Source organism: Bubalus bubalis, chromosome 19 (assembly GCF_019923935.1).
Source record: "Bubalus bubalis isolate 160015118507 breed Murrah chromosome 19, NDDB_SH_1, whole genome shotgun sequence".
Lineage (NCBI taxonomy): Eukaryota > Metazoa > Chordata > Mammalia > Artiodactyla > Bovidae > Bubalus > Bubalus bubalis.
In genome coordinates this window covers 67614360-67631473 of record NC_059175.1, presented here as the reverse complement: position 1 = coordinate 67631473, position 17114 = coordinate 67614360, and the positions used below count along the sequence as shown (strand labels likewise).

Here is a 17114-nt window from a genome sequence, read left to right as displayed (position 1 = left end):
CCCGCTCCACATTCTCTTTTGTCTACACACACACACACACACACACACACACTTTGTCCCCGCTCCACATTCTCGTTGGTCTACACACACACACTCGCACATACACACTTTGTCCCCGCTCCACATTCTCGTTGGTCTACACACACACACACACACACACATACTCCCTCACACACACGCACACATACACACACTTTCTCCCTGCTCCACACTCAGTGTGCTTCCTCGAGATCTGAGTGCTTTCCAGCAGAGCCTCAGCTCTCCCATCGGGCCGGAAGCCTTCGTGCCCACTTCCCTCTGGCTTCTCTGTGTAGCTGCGATTTCCCTCAGGTCACTATCTGTAGACCCCTCCGAGGGGCCTGCATTACGGCCAGGTGTGGCTTCCCCTCCTGGTGCTAGAGCCCATCAGGGAGGTGTATCGTTATGTTGTCGTGTCTTCTGCCTTTTTCCGTTAGTCTCTCTCTCATGTGCGGGGAAGTTCCAGTACAGCCTTGTCTTCTCTGTGAAACACTTGGCCGGGTCTGGAGACGTTTGGGTGGTTACCCTGTGGTAGCGAGCCCCACAACTGCCCCGAGTTTGGTGATGCCCAGGAGGGGCTGATCCAGGGTTAGATTAGTGGTTTATTGTGGTGAAAGCAGACCCAGGAAAGGCGAGCGAGATGCCAGTGGAGGAAGCCAGCTGAGCGCTTGACTCAAGGGTTGTGCAGCTGTGTGTTGTGACGCGTGTCAAGTATTGCCCAGCAGGGCTGCTCATTAGAGACTCCGAGCCCAGAGGCTGCTGTGTTCACGTGGCCACGTGGTCGTGCCTGCCTATGTGCCCAGGTGCCGGTCTCCCGGGAGGAAAACAGGTTTCAGCAGCAGCCACGTCGCATCGTTGGGCCACTAGGTACCACTCTTAACGGTTCGGGGAATGGTGGAAACCCTACAGAAAGCTAGGTTCCCAGATGCCAGCCAAGGCCCCCCTCCTCGCAAGCAGGCCTTTCTGAGGACCTGCCCTGTGGGCTCTGGTCTGCACCAGCCCCGGGGGGTGGACAGCCTCTGGCCACGGGGTGAGGAGTGACCGCGAAGGTGGCAGGCCTCCCACGGCAGGAAGGGCACTCCCGAGTCAGCTGAGAACCTTCCCACCCCGAACGTCAGTGCTCACAGGCTGACTCAGGCAGTTTACTTAGCCCACTGTCAACCGTGTGTTTCCTTATTTGCTCGATGTCTGCGTGTTGTAACACCGCTTCCCTAACTCGAGGGCCATCCCCCACCTGCCTCTCAGCCCCGGGCCCTCGGTGTGCCCCCCGCCCCGCGTGCTCAGCTGCTGTGTTGAGGGAAGACGGGAATTGGAGAGGATTGCTTCTCTCTCCTTTCCCTTGGCGCTCTGTATCCTCACTGACTCTCGGGGCTGGGGCCTGGCTGAGGGGAACCGCGCGCTGTGGAGCAGGCGGCAGGACTCGGGGGGCTGCCCTGGGGGCTGGGTCAGTGAGCACGGGAGTGAGCACGATGGAGCCCGAGGAGCGCGGCCTCCAGGCCGAGGAAAGCCGAGGGAGGGAGTTAGGACAGCAGAGGGGACTGCGGGGACATGAGGTTTCCAGGGGATGCTGGGGCAGCAGTCCCCGAAGGAGAGGAAGCTGTGTTAGCGCAGAGACAGCGGGAATGGGGTTCCAGAAGGAGAGCACAGGCCGTGGAAGGAGAGTGGTCTCAGGACACCCCCGCCTTCACCTTGGACCGTGTCCCGCCCTGGAGGCTGGGCACCGGGAGGGCGCGGCGCGTGCACGCAGGCAATCGATCAGCAGGGCCTGTGGCCTTCTGCTTCACGCGCGGTCATGCTTCCCAGACGCATCACTAGCGGCCTTGACCGCGGGCAGGGTCAGAGAAGCACCGGAGACTGTTCCATGAGGTCAGGGCAGCGGCAGACCCGCCGGCTGGGCAGAGGAGGAGGTAGGGGCTGGGGCGCGGCTGCCACCACGGCGCACTCCTCACCCGCTGTGTGCTGCTTCCCTGGGTAGTGCTGCGCTTTGTGGTTTTAAGTTTTTAAAATCTGTGTGAGCATAGTTTAGAAAGACAGGTAGATGCACCATATTTGTTAAGCCCCCAGCCAGCCTGTCCGTGTTGTCAAGAGACACCGGTTTTGTTTGCACTCTTGCGTATTGTTGAATAAAAGAGGTAAGTGGCTACTTCTTGTTTTTCAGTTTCAGACATATTTTTCCATTTCTGCCTTTGGAGGGTGAGGCTGGAGCTGCACCCACCACCCCCCGCGCCCCCAGCGGAAAAAACGATCCTCTCAGTGTAGTTGCGATGCCCCTTAGGTCACTGTTCAGAATTGACATCATTATGACTGTTTGTTAGACCCAAATATGGGGTAAATTGCAGTTATTTTTCCTTATCTCTGTGTTTTCTAGTGTTTCCCCTGATTAATAGCTATATCCTTAATTCAGTGGATTAATCTTGAAAATGTTAATATGGCAGAGATGAAGTTAAATGCTTTATATGACTCCTTCTGTTTAATCCTGATAGCAAGCCAGGTACATCACCTGCCCCACCCCCAAACACACACACAAACCAGGGTTTCGGTCTTCTTGTCTGTAAAATTGGAGATAGTACTGAGGCAGGGAAAGTTAAGTTGGTTTGCTCAATGCACCCTTCTAGAAAGTGGCGGAAGAGGAATTTAAGCCCAGCTGTGTGTAACCACAGAGCCTGAGGTTTCTGGAATGTGTCTGGCACAGTTCTGGACATTACAGAATGGCCCCTGGAAGAAAGGCTGGGAAGATGAGATTGACTTGCAAAGAACTTGAAAGAGAATTGGGGGTGGGTGGGAAGAGGTTATTTAAAAAGTAATCCATCTCAGTGCGCGATGACGCCATGTTCCCTTGCAGCTCTCTGTCAGTCTGAACAGCTTAATGCCTTCATTCCACCGGGTCTTCTGTCGTTTTATTCTTAAGGAGAAACATCCCCTCTGAGCCCTTGGGCCTGCCCCAGACTGGTGCACAGCTGCCCTGAGGGGTTCTCCGGACCTCTGTTTTGTGCCTGCCTCGTCCTCTCTCCTTTTATCTCATGATTAGGGTGCGCTCTGTTCACGTCCTTGGGTACCTCCTGTGCAGGGGCGCCTGGGGAGTGAGTTTGTGGAGACTGCAAGTGTTAGAATGTCTGTTTTCCATCGTGATTGATTGATAGGTTGTGTGGAATTTTACCTTGAAATTCGTTTTCCCCCAACATGCTAAAGGCTTGCTTTCTTAAGTCTCTAGTTGATTGTTGGAGTCGGAAGATACTCTGATTCCAGGTTCTTTGTATGTTACTTGTGTGACTGTATTGTTTGCAGCCAAAGATGGAGAAGCTCTATACAGTCAGCATAAATAAGACCAGGAGCTGACTGTGGCTCAGATCATGAACTCCTTATTGCCAAATTCAGACTTAAACTGAAGAAAGTAGGGAAAACCACTAGACCATTCAGCTATGACCTAAATCAAATCCCTTATGATTATACAGTGGAAGTGAGAAATAGATTTAAGGGCCTAGATCTGATAGATAGAGTGCCTGATGAGCTATGGAATGAGGTTCGTGACATTGTACAGGAGACAGGGATCAAGACCATCCCCGTGGAAAAGAAATGCAAAAAAGCAAAATGGCTGTCTGGGGAGGCCTTACAAATAGCTGTGAAAAGAAGAGAAGTGAAAAGCAAAGGAGAAAAGGAAAGATATAAGCATCTGAATGCAGAGTTCCAAAGAATAGCAAGGAGAGATAGGAAAGCCTTCCTCAGCGATCAATGCAAAGAAATAGAGGAAAACAACAGAATGGGAAAGACTAGAGATCTCTTCAAGAAAATTAGAGATACCAAGGGAACATTTCATGCAAAGATGGGCACAATAAAGGACAGAAATGGTATGGACCTAACAGAAGCAGAAGATATTAAGAAGAGGTGGTAAGAATACACAGAAGAACTGTACAAAAAAGATCTTCACGACCCAGATAATCACGATGGTGTGATCACTCACCTAGAGCCAGACATCTGGAATGTGAAGTCAAGTGGGCCTTAGAAAGCATCACTACGAACAAAGCTAGTGGAGGTGATGGAATTCCAGTTGAGCTATTTCAAATCCCGAAAGATGATGCTGTGAAAGTGCTGCACTCAGTATGCCAGCAAATTTGAAAAACTCAGCAGCAGCCACAGGACCGGAAAAGGTCAGTTTTCATTCCAATCCCAAAGAATGCTCAAACTACCGCACAATTGCACTCATCTCAGACACTAGTAAGGTAATGCTCAAAATTCTCCAAGCCAGGCTTCAGCAATATGTGAACCGTGAACTTCCAGATGTTCAAGCTGGTTTTAGAAAAGGCAGAGGAGCCAGAGATCAAATTGCCAACATCTGCTGCATCATGGAAAAAGCAAGAGAGTTCCAGAAAAACATCTATTTCTGCTTTACTGACTATGCCAAAGCCTTTGACTGTGTGGATCACAATAAACTGTGGAAAATTCTGAAAGAGATGGGAATACCAGACCACCTGACCTGCCTCTTGAGAAATCTGTATGCAGGTCAGGAAGCAACAGTTAGAACTGGACATGGAACAACAGACTGGTTCCAAATAGGAAAAGGAGTACGTCAAGGCTGTATATTGTCACCCTGCTTATTTGACTTCTATGCAGAGTACATGAGAAACGCTGGGCTGGAAGAAGCACAAGCTGGAATCAAGATTGCCTGGAGAAATATCAATAACCTCAGATATGCAGATGACACCACCCTTATGGCAGAAAGTGAAGAGCAACTAAAGAGCCTCTTGATGTAAGTGAAAGAGGAGAGTGAAAAAGTTGGCTTAAAGCTCAACATTCAGAAAAGATCATGGCATCCGGTCCCATCACTTCATGGCAAATAGATGGGGAAACAGTGGAAGCAGTGTCAGACTTTATTTTTGGGGGCTCCAAAATCACTGCAGATGGTGATTGTAGCCATGAAATTAAGAGTCGCTTACTCCTTGGAAGGAAAGTTATGACCAACCTAGATAGCATATTAAAAAGCAGAGATATTACTTTGCCAACAAAGGTCTGTCTAGTCAAGGCTATGGTTTTTCCAGTGGTCATGTATGGATGTGAGAGTTGGACTGGTGAAGAAAGCTGAGGGCCGAAGAATTGATGCTTTTGAAGTGTGGTGTTGGAGAAGACTCTTGAGAGTCCCTTGGACTGCAAGGAGATCCAGCCAGTCTGTTCTAAAGGAGATCAGTCCTGGGTGTTCATTGGAAGGACTGATGCTAAAGCTGAAACTCCAATACTTTGGCCACCTCATGCGAAGAGTTGACTCATTGGAAAAGACTCTGCTGTTGGGAGGGATTGGAGGCAGGAGGAGAAGGGGACAACAGAGGATGAGATGGCCGGATGGCATCACCAACTCGATGGACACGAGTTTGAGTGAACTCCGCCAGTTGGTGATGGACAGGGAGGCCTGGCGTGCTGCGATTCATGGGTTCGCAAAGAGTCGGACACGACTGAGCGACTGAACTGAACTGAACTGTGTCACTTTGATTTTCTCTTTCTCATGACTCTTACAGGATCCTTATTTTGCCTCATGCTCTGAAAGTGTGTGCTTCTGTTTCCTGGTTTGGATCCAGTTGGAATCCGTGTGCTGGACCCTTTCAGTCTGGCAACTCTGGCTGCAGTTCTGGGTTTTTCTTGAATTTCATTGTTTAATGATCTCCCTATCTTTTCCATTCTTCCCTGAGACTCTTATCAGGCAGGTGAGACTTCTTGCACTGACACACCGATTGCTTTTATTTTTCTGAATTCTTTCCCATGTCTCTGCTTTTTTGAGGGGAGGGGTTTGGAGGGCATTTTTTTTTTTTTTTTTTTTCAGTTTTACCACCAAATCTTTTGAGTCTTTTATTTTGCTTTCCTGTTTTTAATTTAGCTGTAACAGTTTTGTTGAAGTATAATTCACATATCATAAAGTTCATCCTTTTAATACGTACAGTTAGGTGGTTTTTAGTATATTCACAGTTACGGAAACTGGTTACCACTTGTTAAACATGTCTTTCCTGCCCCTGTGCCCTCTCCAAGAACCTGTTAAGCACTAGCAGTCATCCCGCTTCCCCAGCCCAAGCCCCTGGTGGTCTTTAGTCTGCTGTTTGTCTCTCTGGCTTTGCCTGTTACGGGCAGTTCACATGAATGAAGCATACCGCGTTAGCCTTTTGTAACTGGCTTCTTCCACTTAGCAGGTTTTCAGTGTTCACCCATGATGTAGCATGGGCCATGTGTTTCTGCTCATTGTCAGATATTCACATTGTGTGGCTGTACCACATTTTATTTTTTCCTTCATGAGATGAGGATTCATCCATTTATCAATTGATGTTTAGTTTATTTCTACTTTTTGGCTAATGAATAAATGCTGCTTTAAACACCAACTTGTTTCAGTGGTGTCTGACTCTTTTGTGACTCCATGGCCTGTAACCTGCCAGGGTCCTCTCTCCGTGGGATTCTCCAGGCAAGGATACTGGAGTGGGTTGCCATGCCCTCCTCCAGGATATGTTGTCTATCCAGGGATTAAACCATCAAACCCATGTCTCCTGCATTAGTAGGCAAGTTCTTTACCCCTAACACCACCTGGGAGGCGCTTTAAATAAGAGTGTGCAAACTGGCCTGGACATATGTTTTCACTTCTGGGTGTATACCTTGGAGTGGAATTGCTAAATCATATAGTCAGCTGTTCAACATTTTGAGGAGCTGTGAAGTTACTTTCCAGAGCAGCTGTACATTTCCTGTTCCACCAGCAGTGTTAGGAGAATCCCAGCTTATCTGTGTACTTGTCAGCACTTGTTATTTTCTGTCATTTTGATTTTAGCTGTCCTAGTGGCTATCTGTTTTTGATTTTTAAGAGCTTTTAAAATTTTTTCTAAGAATGGCCACAAGAGACAAGGGTGATTTCTCAGTTTCACTCGTGAGGAAATATAAATGAAAAACACGGCTCTGAGATGATCGCACTTCCAGCTATCACTAATGCAGGGAGCCTGTTTGGATTTGAAAATAGATGTGTCTACCACAAGACTGGGCAAGAAAATATATTGCCCAGTATGTTATTAACAATACGGTAAAGACTGAAAAGGACCCAGCCTGGTCTTCAGTGGGAAAATGGTGAATTGAATACATCCAAACATATTTTAAATATACAGTGACAGTTCTGAAAAGATACATGCAAAAAGTAAGAGTGACTTTCAACAGGTGTTGAGATTATCAGAAGGTACGTACTTTTTAATGTGTCGATTTCTTATTTCAGTAAATGTTACATGTATGATTGCCAAGAAAATGCACATGTTAGTGTGAAGGGAAATTGTCCTGTAATTAATGAAAATTAATAATTTTCATTAATTGTCCTGATAATTAATGAAAAATAAGTTCTTATTTCTGAAATGTTTATCAGTGAGAAAAGGAGACATTAAAGGAAAAAGTCACTTAAAAAATATCTGTTCAATTTTAAGTATTAGAAACATTTTGAACAGTCAATTAATTTTTTCCATCAAATTGGTAGCAATAATTTAGAGCCAAATTTGTAGTTGTCCCTAAAGTATAAAGTAGATCCTTGTAAAAAGAAACTTCACTGACTCTTGACCCTATTTTAATATTCCTATTCATCTTTCCCATGTTATTTTTCATTGTTTGCTGTTTTTAAGAATTTATGTGTATTTTTGGATTAAGTCCTTTTGGAAATAATGCAGACTGAAGTGTAGACTGGTGGTTAGTAGTAGTGAGTGAACTAAAACTGACTACTTACTGAGCTCTCGCAGTGAAAAAGCACGCACAGTCAGAGCATCTTGCTGTTGGTGTGTGGTCGTTCAGGTAAAGAAGGAGCTTCTGAGCGATGCAGCAAGAGCCCGGGGTCACACAGAATATCCCTGGCGGGTTATGTGCAATGTGGATAATAGACTCACGTATTTCTACATTTGTAGAATATAGTGAGCTGTATGTGTATATTTTATCATAAATGTTACAGAAAAGTTTATATTATAAAAATAAATGGCTAACTGCAGCTTTTTTCTTGCAGAATTTGAATGAATATGTTGACGCATTAATTACCTTGAAGCAAAAAATTATTAACACAGAGTGAGTATGTTTTTGTGTGTTTGGCCGAGCTCCATGAACCTGCCATACAAGCTGGAGTGGGTGGTGGTGGTAGCGCCCTGGGCTGCGGGTAGACCTGGGGTTGCTCGCCCGGGGCCTGCGTGGTGCTGTGGGGCAGTGCAGCTCCTCGGGGCCTGGCCTGGCCTCGGGGAGGCCTCTGGTCTTACGGGTGTGCACACTTCTCTGGTGTGTGGTCACACCGTGTGACTTGCAGGGTCTTAGCTCCCTGGACCACCAGGGAACTCCCAGTGCTCTCAGACCTTTACAGCAAAGCTCAGGGGCTAGGACATAATTTCTGCTCAGCTGGAAATGTTAAAAATTCTAAGAACTTTAAAAATTCTTTAAAGCCTTCTTAGCTTTAGGACTGGATAGATTTCCTTGTGGTAGTTCATGGTCATGGTGTGAGATTGTTTTTTTAATCCTTTAAAAATCACAGGAATTTATGGGCAAAGATAGTATTTAGATCAAAGGAATTTTAGATTAAAAACTCATATATGTGCAGAGCTTCTAAGGAATTTAAGGTGGTGTATATGCATGTGCACATATATTTAATGAATTAAATATGTTGCAGGAAACCTAGGAAGAAGAATGCCTTGTATATTTTGAAATATGCTTGAAACGTATGTCTAGATTGAAAAATAACATAACTCTTTTCTTTGTTGCAGTAATTTGTTAACAGAATATCAGAAGAAATGTGATGATATCCTTTTACTGGCTTTTTCCTTTGAATTTTTAAGAATAAACAAATGTGATCATTTTCATGGTTATCCTTTGGGAAGCGGTTGTTTACAGATTCAAAGTAGAAAGTGCCTCTAATAAGCTCAGTGAGCAGCTGTCTTCTACTCTAGACACATGCTAAATCAAGGCTGCTCATCTCCTTACAGAATGTTTTGTTTTTGTCATTAATGCTGATTTTCTCAGATTTTGTAAGTTTTTTAAAGAGTCGGTCTTTTTCATTTGCACTGAGGGCATCACATATATTCTTGAGGAGTAACGTGAAGCTGAGATGATGCTGTGAGAAGATTTGGGAGTTTCTGTAAGAAGTACACTGTAGGAGTATCAGAATGTTGGGAGGTTAACTTTTGTTCATTAGCTTTGTGATTTGTAGAGAGTAATAAATACTGCCAAGTCATAGTACTCTTGCCTGGAAAATCCCATGGACGGAGGAGCCTGGAAGGCTGCAGTCCATGGGATCGCTGAGGGTCAGACACGACTGAGCGACTTCACTTTCACTTTTCACTTTCATGCACTGGAGAAGGAAATGGCAGCCCACTCCAGTGTTCTTGCCTGGAGAATCCCAGGGACGGCGGAGCCTGGTGGGCTGCCGTCTGTGGGGTCGCACAGAGTCGTGCACGACTGAAGCGACTTAGCGGCTGCAGTAGTGGACTTTTGTATCCGCTGGATAGTTTTTGGGCTCTAAGTCTCCACTTGTTCGGGAGCCATCTGGAGCAAATCGACCTCTGTATTTTCTTGAAAGGGGGGAAATTGTGTGCCCAGTTGTTCTGCCACATCCTGTGCTAATACTTACCTAAATTAAGTCTCTCCTATGACAGTAAACACGTATTTTTAGGGATTCACTGACCTGCAGCTCGAGCTTCAGTGTTGGGAGCAAATGCTGCTATTTAGATTTCGCACTAACCTGAGACTGGTTTCAGTACTGTTTCTGGCATTCCTAAACTCACACATAATCATCAGTTATTGGTTTGTGTTGGTACCGTCATATCTGATTTGTATCATTGGAGTAATAAAATCAAGGCATAGCATTCCAGTCTCTTGAGTATCTGAAATTTTACATTTAAAACAACAGGTCTCTGAAAATCTCTTGTGTTTTATTTATTGAAACTGTCCGTCTGTTTAACTGTAAATCTATGTTACTACAAGAGTAATATCTTTGGTTTTGAAAGCTGTGCGAAAACTGTAAATACTGTTAATTAGCAAAATAGGGAAATAGGCACTTAATTCCAGTATGAGGCAAATATGTGCTCATTGTATCCTTTCTGGAAGAAATGGTGTGAACTTTCTGAGGTAATGACAGATGTCTTCTAGCAGGGAAATTATTGAGCTACTTTCCTAAACTTTATGAAATTTTAAAGATCAAAATTATTAGAATTGTTTATTAAAAATTGACAAAACGTATTGTTGAATTCCCCCTATAATGGGGTGATCTGCTCCGTCCTCAACTACCGATAAATACAGTTTGGTTTTTTTAAATAAACACAGCTGCCATCTGCTCGCGGTGTGTATCCACTGTGCCTCCGTGTGCAGCTGTTTACCCTGCAGCCCGAGCTGCCGCTGCTGTAGGTGTAATACAGCATCTTATGTGGCTTGACTCTGTACTCCTTTCTTAAAAAAATTTCTTTCTTTTATATTAAAGGATAATTGCTTTACAGAATTTTGCTGTTTTCTCTCATGCCTCAACATGAATAAGCCATAGGTATACATATATCCCCTCCCTTTTGGAACTCCCTCCCTCCCCACCCCACCCCACCCCACCCCACCCCTTTAGATTGATTCAGAGCCCTTGTTTGAGTTTCCTGAGGCATACAGCAAATTCCCATTGGCTATCTATTTTACATATGGTAATGTAAGTTTCCATGTTCCTCTTTCCATGCATCTTTTCACTTTCATGCATTGGAGAAGGAAATGGCAACCCCTTCCAGTGTTCTTGCCTGGAGAATCCCAGGGACGGCGGAGCCTGGTGGGGTGCGGTCTGTGGGGTCGCACAGAGTCGGACACAACTGAAACGACTTAGCAGCAGCAGCAGCAGTAGTGGACTTCCACTACTTGTCTCCTCCCCTCTCCTCATGTCCATAAGTCTGTTCTCTGTCTGATTCTTCTTTGTTGCCCTGTAAATAAATTCTTCAGTACCGTTTTTCTAGATTCCATATATATGTGTTAGAATACAGTATTTATCTTTGTTTTTCTGACTCACTTCACTCTGTGTAATAGGCTCTAGGTCCATCCACCTCATGAGAACTGCCTCGGACGTGCTCCTGTTTGTGGCTGAGCACTGGCGCGTCGTGTGCGTGCACCGCAGCTGCTTCACCCGGCCGCTGTCGGCGGGCGTCTGGGCTGCGTCCGTGCGCTGGCTGCTGTCAGTAGTGCTGCAGTGGACAGTGGGATGCGTGTGTTTCTTGCGATGTGGGTTTCTTCAGGGTATATGCCTAGGAGTGGGATCGCTGGGTCATATCACCGTATGACCTAGTTTTTATTCCTAGTTTTTTAAGGAATCTCCATACCGTCTTCCACAGTGGCTGTATCAGTTCAGGTTCCCACCCACAGTGCAGGAGTGTTCCCTCTTCTCCACAGCCCTTAAGCGTTTATTGTTTGTAGACTTCGATGATGGCCCCTCTGACCGTGCGAGGTGATGGCTCACAGAAGTCCTGATCTGCGTTCTCTGACAAGGAGCGATGTTGAGCTGCTTTCCATGTGTATGTTGGCCATCTGTATGTCTTTGGAGACATGTCTGTTTAGGTCTTTCCCACTTTTTGATTGGCTTATTGAGTTCTATGAGCTGCTTGTATATTTTGGAAATTAATCCTCTGTCCGTTGTGTCATTCGCTGTTATTTCCTCCCATGCTGAGGGTTGTCTTTTCACCTCACTTAGTTTCCTTTCTCTACTCTTTTGTGTCATTCTGGCCGTCTTGTTTATCAGTTTCTCTTTCTATAGGACAGAAGGTATATTTTATTTCATCAGAAATTTTTGTGAATTTTTCTTTCTTGCAAAGACCGCAGTAATTTAGGATGAAAAACATACACTCCATTAGAAGTTTATGTTCTAATAGAGGAGGATACAGACATGTTATGACCCATAGGCATTTCTATATTGTGATATGAGAGTAGGGTTCTACAGAAATGAAACTTAAAGATGAAACTGCTGTCTTCGGTAATATTTTACTGGCAGCATGATGGGAAATGACGTTATCAAATTGTGCAGATTGTAAAAGTGAAAGGTTTTTCAGATTTTATGTTCTGCCTGTATTTCTTTTCTCAGATCTCCCGCATTGCAGGCTAATTCTTTACCGTCTGAGCCACCTGTATTCATTAAACATATAGATACATATATGTATACGATTTTAGTAAGTACGGAATTCTTGTTTGCTGGAACTGTGCTCTGGACTCTGAGAAAGGAAAGGCAGGACGGGTGGGGATTCAGGGTCGTTTTTGTTAGTTGTTTATTCCTTTGTCTTTGCTTTTGACTGGAGTTTCATATTAATCATACAATGAATCAACAATCTTTTAATTTAGAGAAATATGTATTTCGACTTATGGTAATGCTGTAAATTAGGAGTAGCTCAGTGAAAAGCTTTTTATCTTATGTTATAGGTGGAACTTTGAATGTTGTTTTCTAGAAATTATGATTACCTGTATGTATATTGAACACAGATTATTACAGTTTTAAAGGGAGTTTTATCTTCAGGCCTGCTACCTGGTGCCTGTAGATCAAGTGGTCACAGTTTTCTTTAACCAGTTTCACAGCTGCAGTTTGCAAGAAGGTAAGCTACCTGTTTTCACAGTCATTGCAGGGTAGACATTTACTGGACTGGATTTCTACACAAATTCAGCAAAGTGCCACATAGCATTGACCCATTATGTAGGCTTTTTTGAGTGCTCATAATAAAAGATGTACATTTTCCTTCCTGTTAAATTGTCGAAATGAATTCTTACTGAGGTCTCAAATTACGGCCTAGGGTTTGGTTTTTCAGTTACTTTTACTGACCATGTGGCTTGAGTTGAAGCTTATTGCTATCAGATTATTGTCTCTGTGAATTGACAATTTAATGTGGTTCACTGTGTATATTTTAAACAATTTAAAATAATCTTACTTAGAATTTAGTAGTGTTGTATACAATGCTACTGAGTACACTTACCAATTAGAAGAAGGCAAAGTGTAGTTATAAAATGAATCAAAAAGTTGCCTGTCATTTAATTTAAATCAGTGGTGATGAGTTTATTATTGGAAAAGCCACATCACTTGATAGACAGTCCCAGTATTCTTATGTTCTCCAGTGGATTGAGAGCCTGTGGTGTTTGCTTCTCATATGGCTTCTGATAAGAAATAGAGTCATGTCAAAGAGATAAAAGGTGATATGTAAATAATTTTTGTATTTAAAAATACCAAAATAAATAGAATGCGTTTTAAAAAGAGAGATTATTTTTATTTTGTTTTTAGAAAAAAAAAAATCGAAACTCACCAGTAGATATATTTAATAATTCATCATAGATACTTCTCATAATAACGTTAATGCTTTGTCCATTTTTAGAGAGAATAGTACTTTGCATCACCAAGTGGAGCAGATGCTTCAAAAAATTTCTCCCCTGCAGAAATGTCAGGAAGAACTGGGATTTTTAAAAGCCGAATTAGAAGAGAAAAAGGTACCTAAAGTAATTTTCCTATAAAGGTTTATCTTTGGTAAAGTAAGATCTGCTTATTTCCTGTCACTGGGATAAGGGGATGTTGTGTATCTTAGTTAACAAGGAGAGAGAGGTGATAGGACTCTTAAGTGTGCTGTTATCCTTAGAGAACACTGAACTAGTTGACTGATGCCTCAGTCCTTAACAGAAGTTACTAGTGATTAATGTAATGCTGTATTAGTTGCTTTTGGAGAAGGCAATGGCACCTCACTCCGGTACTCTTGCCTGGAAAATCCCATGGACGGAGGAGCCTGGTAGGCTGCTGTCTATGGGGTCGCACAGAGTCGGACACGACTGAGCGGCTTCACTTTCACTTTTCACTTTGATGCATTGGAGAAGGAAATGGCAGCCCACTCCAGTGTGCTTGCCTGGAGAATCCCAGGGACGGGGGAGCCTGCTGGGCTGCAGTCCATGGGGTTGCGCATAGTCAGGCATGACTGAAGTGACTTAGCAGCAGCAGTATTAGTTGCTTATGCTTTTTGAGAGATTTAGTAGAACCACCTTTTAGCTGTGAATTTGTATGACTTTGTATCCTGCATTGCTTGCTTTCTCTGTTTTTCTTTCTGCCATTGGGGTGGCTCAGACGGTAAACAGTCTGCCTGCAATGTGGGAGACCTGGGTTCTATCCCTGGTTTGGTAAGATTCCCTGGAGGAGGGCATGGCAGCCCCTCCAGTATTCTTGCCTGGAGAATCCCATGGACAGAGGAGCCTGGCAGGCTACAGTCCATGGAGTCACAAAGAATAGGACACGACTGAGCAACTAAGCACAGCACATAAGTGTAAAATAACATGCAAAAGTTCAAACTTTATTAAACTTTGGAAAAAAATTAGGTTCTCTGTTTCAAAACCCAGTTTCAATAAAACAGTTTTAAGTGCTGTAAACTCATTTTTAAATATAAAATTCATGTTACTCTTATTGGAGCTCTAGAAGAGAATTCATGGCTTTTACACATTACAAACTCTGAAGCCGATAGTTAGGTGTTTAGCATGAGACGGGTGGTAGCCACGCTGGTGCCTGTCGCCTTGACCTGGTAGCACTTGTGCCTCTCAGTCTGCAAGTCGTGCCGTAAGGTCATGCCCTGTGCCTCCTTGAGGTTTTCCTACTTTAACAGTGCTTGATTTTCCTGTTCGTTTAGAAAGTATTATATATTTATCTACATGGTGAAAGATAAACAATCGTGCTGAATTTTGTCTGCCCCTGATGACAAAGTAATGTCATCAACTATACCTGAGAGGAAACATTAATACTGGAGTCAGAGTTGAATAATAAACCCTCAACAGTCAATCCTTTAGTTTGGCTTTCAAAGAATTCCTCAGCTTCTGAATCCTCAGGCCCCTCATCTGTAAAAAGGGGTCATGAAGACCCTCTTTCCGAGCTCTGGCCGTTGAAGAACCATGTGCACAGGAGGACTGTGTGACCAGGCTCAGTATGTTCCTTTCGCATCCCGTAATGCTTGCAGCTGTGCCTGTGGTGGGTGTGAACATACCCCGCTGGTTACCAGGAAGGGTGATGATTGATATTTCTGCACAGTGCTAATAATTGTTGTGTAGTTGCTCAGTTGTATCTGACTCTTTGCAAACCCATAGACTGTTGCCAGGTTCCTCTGTCCCTGGGATTTTACAGGCAAAAATACTAGAGTGTATTGTCATTTCCTACTCCAGGGGATCATCCTGACCTAGGGATTGAACCTGCATCTCCTTCATTGGCAGGTGGATTTTTTTACCACTGAGCCACCTGGGGAGGCCCAGTGGCAATAGTAACGTACATTTATTAAGCTCGAAAATTGCTCTAGGGTTGTTGAATTCTAATTGGTTGAGACAAAAATACTAGCTATTCAAATTTATGAAGATTTGGATTTACCTTAAAATTAGCATATTTTAAATTTTATAGCTCTGTTTAACTAGACTGTTAATCATGTTACCTCTGTTGAGAGTTTGGCTATATCTGTTAAAGTGTTCAATGAATTGTACTTTGGTTTCCTGCCTAAACATTTATTCATTTGTTTAATTTCATACTATTAAATGATAATGCTTTAGCTTATCAAGGTTAAAAATCAGTTATCACTGATGGTCAGTGACTTTCACATTGGTGAATATCAATCAATATGTACATTTCAATATATAAAATTTCTTTTCCAGAGTTCTCTAAAGTTGTATCAGGACACTCATCAGGAATATGCTCGTGTGAAAGAAGAATGCTTAAAAACTGATGCTCAGTACGTATTTAAAAATTACTGTGCAAATAAGGTGTCCAAATTTGAAACTGTGTAGTGCTTATATGAGTAGTGTTGTCTTCTCTCTGTCTTTGGGTTTATTTGCCATAATTAATGGGGTGATCTTGAACTAGTCTCTCAAACTTGGTTTCCGCATGTCTGGAAATTCTGTGTTGAACGATTAATAGGATAAAATACCCTGTCGTATGTTGAGGGCTTACACAAAGAAGGAACTCCATAAAAGTTTTTATGTCTATATGTGTGTGTGTGTCTGTGTTACGTTTTCACAGAGAAAACAATTGTCATCTCCTTTTTTCTACCAGTCCTTTAACATGTATTATGTGGAATGGGTTTCTTTGTTCCATTAAGGCAAAGGGCTCTTCCAAAATGTCAGTTAACTGTTTTGAAGTCTTAATACTACGTTCACATCATTTACAAAGCTTGTGAACTACGCATACAGTTATTTCACAGTAACTCAGGAGACTTTCTCAGAGGGTTTCCTACCTTCTCTGACTCAGGAATCTTTCTTAAAACTGAAAAAGTGTTGTTTTCTAGCCACTGTCTCCTATAAAATGGTGGTGTGACTGTTTCCATCAGACATGCTTCTTAAAGTAACCTCACCTGATCAGGACATCACCTGGACACACGAGCTTGGCTTAGATGAACCACGCTCATCTAAGTCCCAGGCGTGGCATGCCTGATAAACAGAGAATTTTAAATCCGTTTTTCAAATACTGCATGAAAACAGCATACTGTTGTTTCTGTGGTTTGCTCTGCCTTCTGAACAGTTGGTGGTGTTAGTGGTGGGTGTGTGATGCTTGTCGTGGCTAACGTTTTGTTACATAAATCTCAGTACTTTAAAAAAACATGTACCACAGATTGTGAGGTTGTAATACGTTTTTTCCGTTTATACTTCCCTAACCATGTTAATATGTACAATTGTGTTATCAGGAAGAAGAAGCTAGAAGCCAAAGTGAAGAAGCTGGAAGGTAATTGGCACCCTGTTACCCCGCTGGTGGGAGCCATCACCCTTGTGCGAGCGATTGGTGTCTGTGCAGGGCTGCAGTTCTCGGTCAGGCGGTCCACTCCTGGTTGTGACGGCGTATCCCTGGGAGAGCACGTTAAGGGTACCCTTAGGCAGAGTGTGAGCACCACGCTCCTCTCAGTTCCTGAACAGACGTGCAGGTCCTTGTCGTGTTCACTCAGAGCACAGCTCACAAGTTCCGTGTAAGAAGCAGTCATTCAAAGGGGTTAATTTTGAAAGCTGAATCTCATGGGGCCTTCTCATTTTTTCATGATGAAATCAGTGGTTAGTAGGAAAAGATACTCCTTTTAGTACTCAGAAACTCAAGAGTATTTGGATGTTCATGACTCCCATGATGGAGAGATCTCTGTGAGGTTCCC

At 43.6% G+C, this 17114-nt stretch overlaps 1 protein-coding gene across 4 annotated transcripts in view; it reads left to right on the top strand.

Moving 5' to 3' along the window:
• ICE1 (interactor of little elongation complex ELL subunit 1) overlaps positions 1–17114 on the top strand; it is a 65923-nt gene that overhangs the window by 7485 nt on the left and 41324 nt on the right. For 3 of the 4 annotated variants that reach the window (XM_025270726.3, XM_025270725.3, XM_025270727.3), the window contains exons 2-7: positions 8006–8064; positions 8748–8782; positions 12560–12578; positions 13347–13458; positions 15637–15713; positions 16662–16699. In XM_025270726.3, coding sequence (XP_025126511.3) covers positions 8006–8064; positions 8748–8782; positions 12560–12578; positions 13347–13458; positions 15637–15713; positions 16662–16699 — 340 coding nt within the window. The remainder of the gene's footprint in view (positions 1–8005; positions 8065–8747; positions 8783–12559; positions 12579–13346; positions 13459–15636; positions 15714–16661; positions 16700–17114) is intronic. The other variant, XM_044932632.2, reaches the window with a different exon arrangement.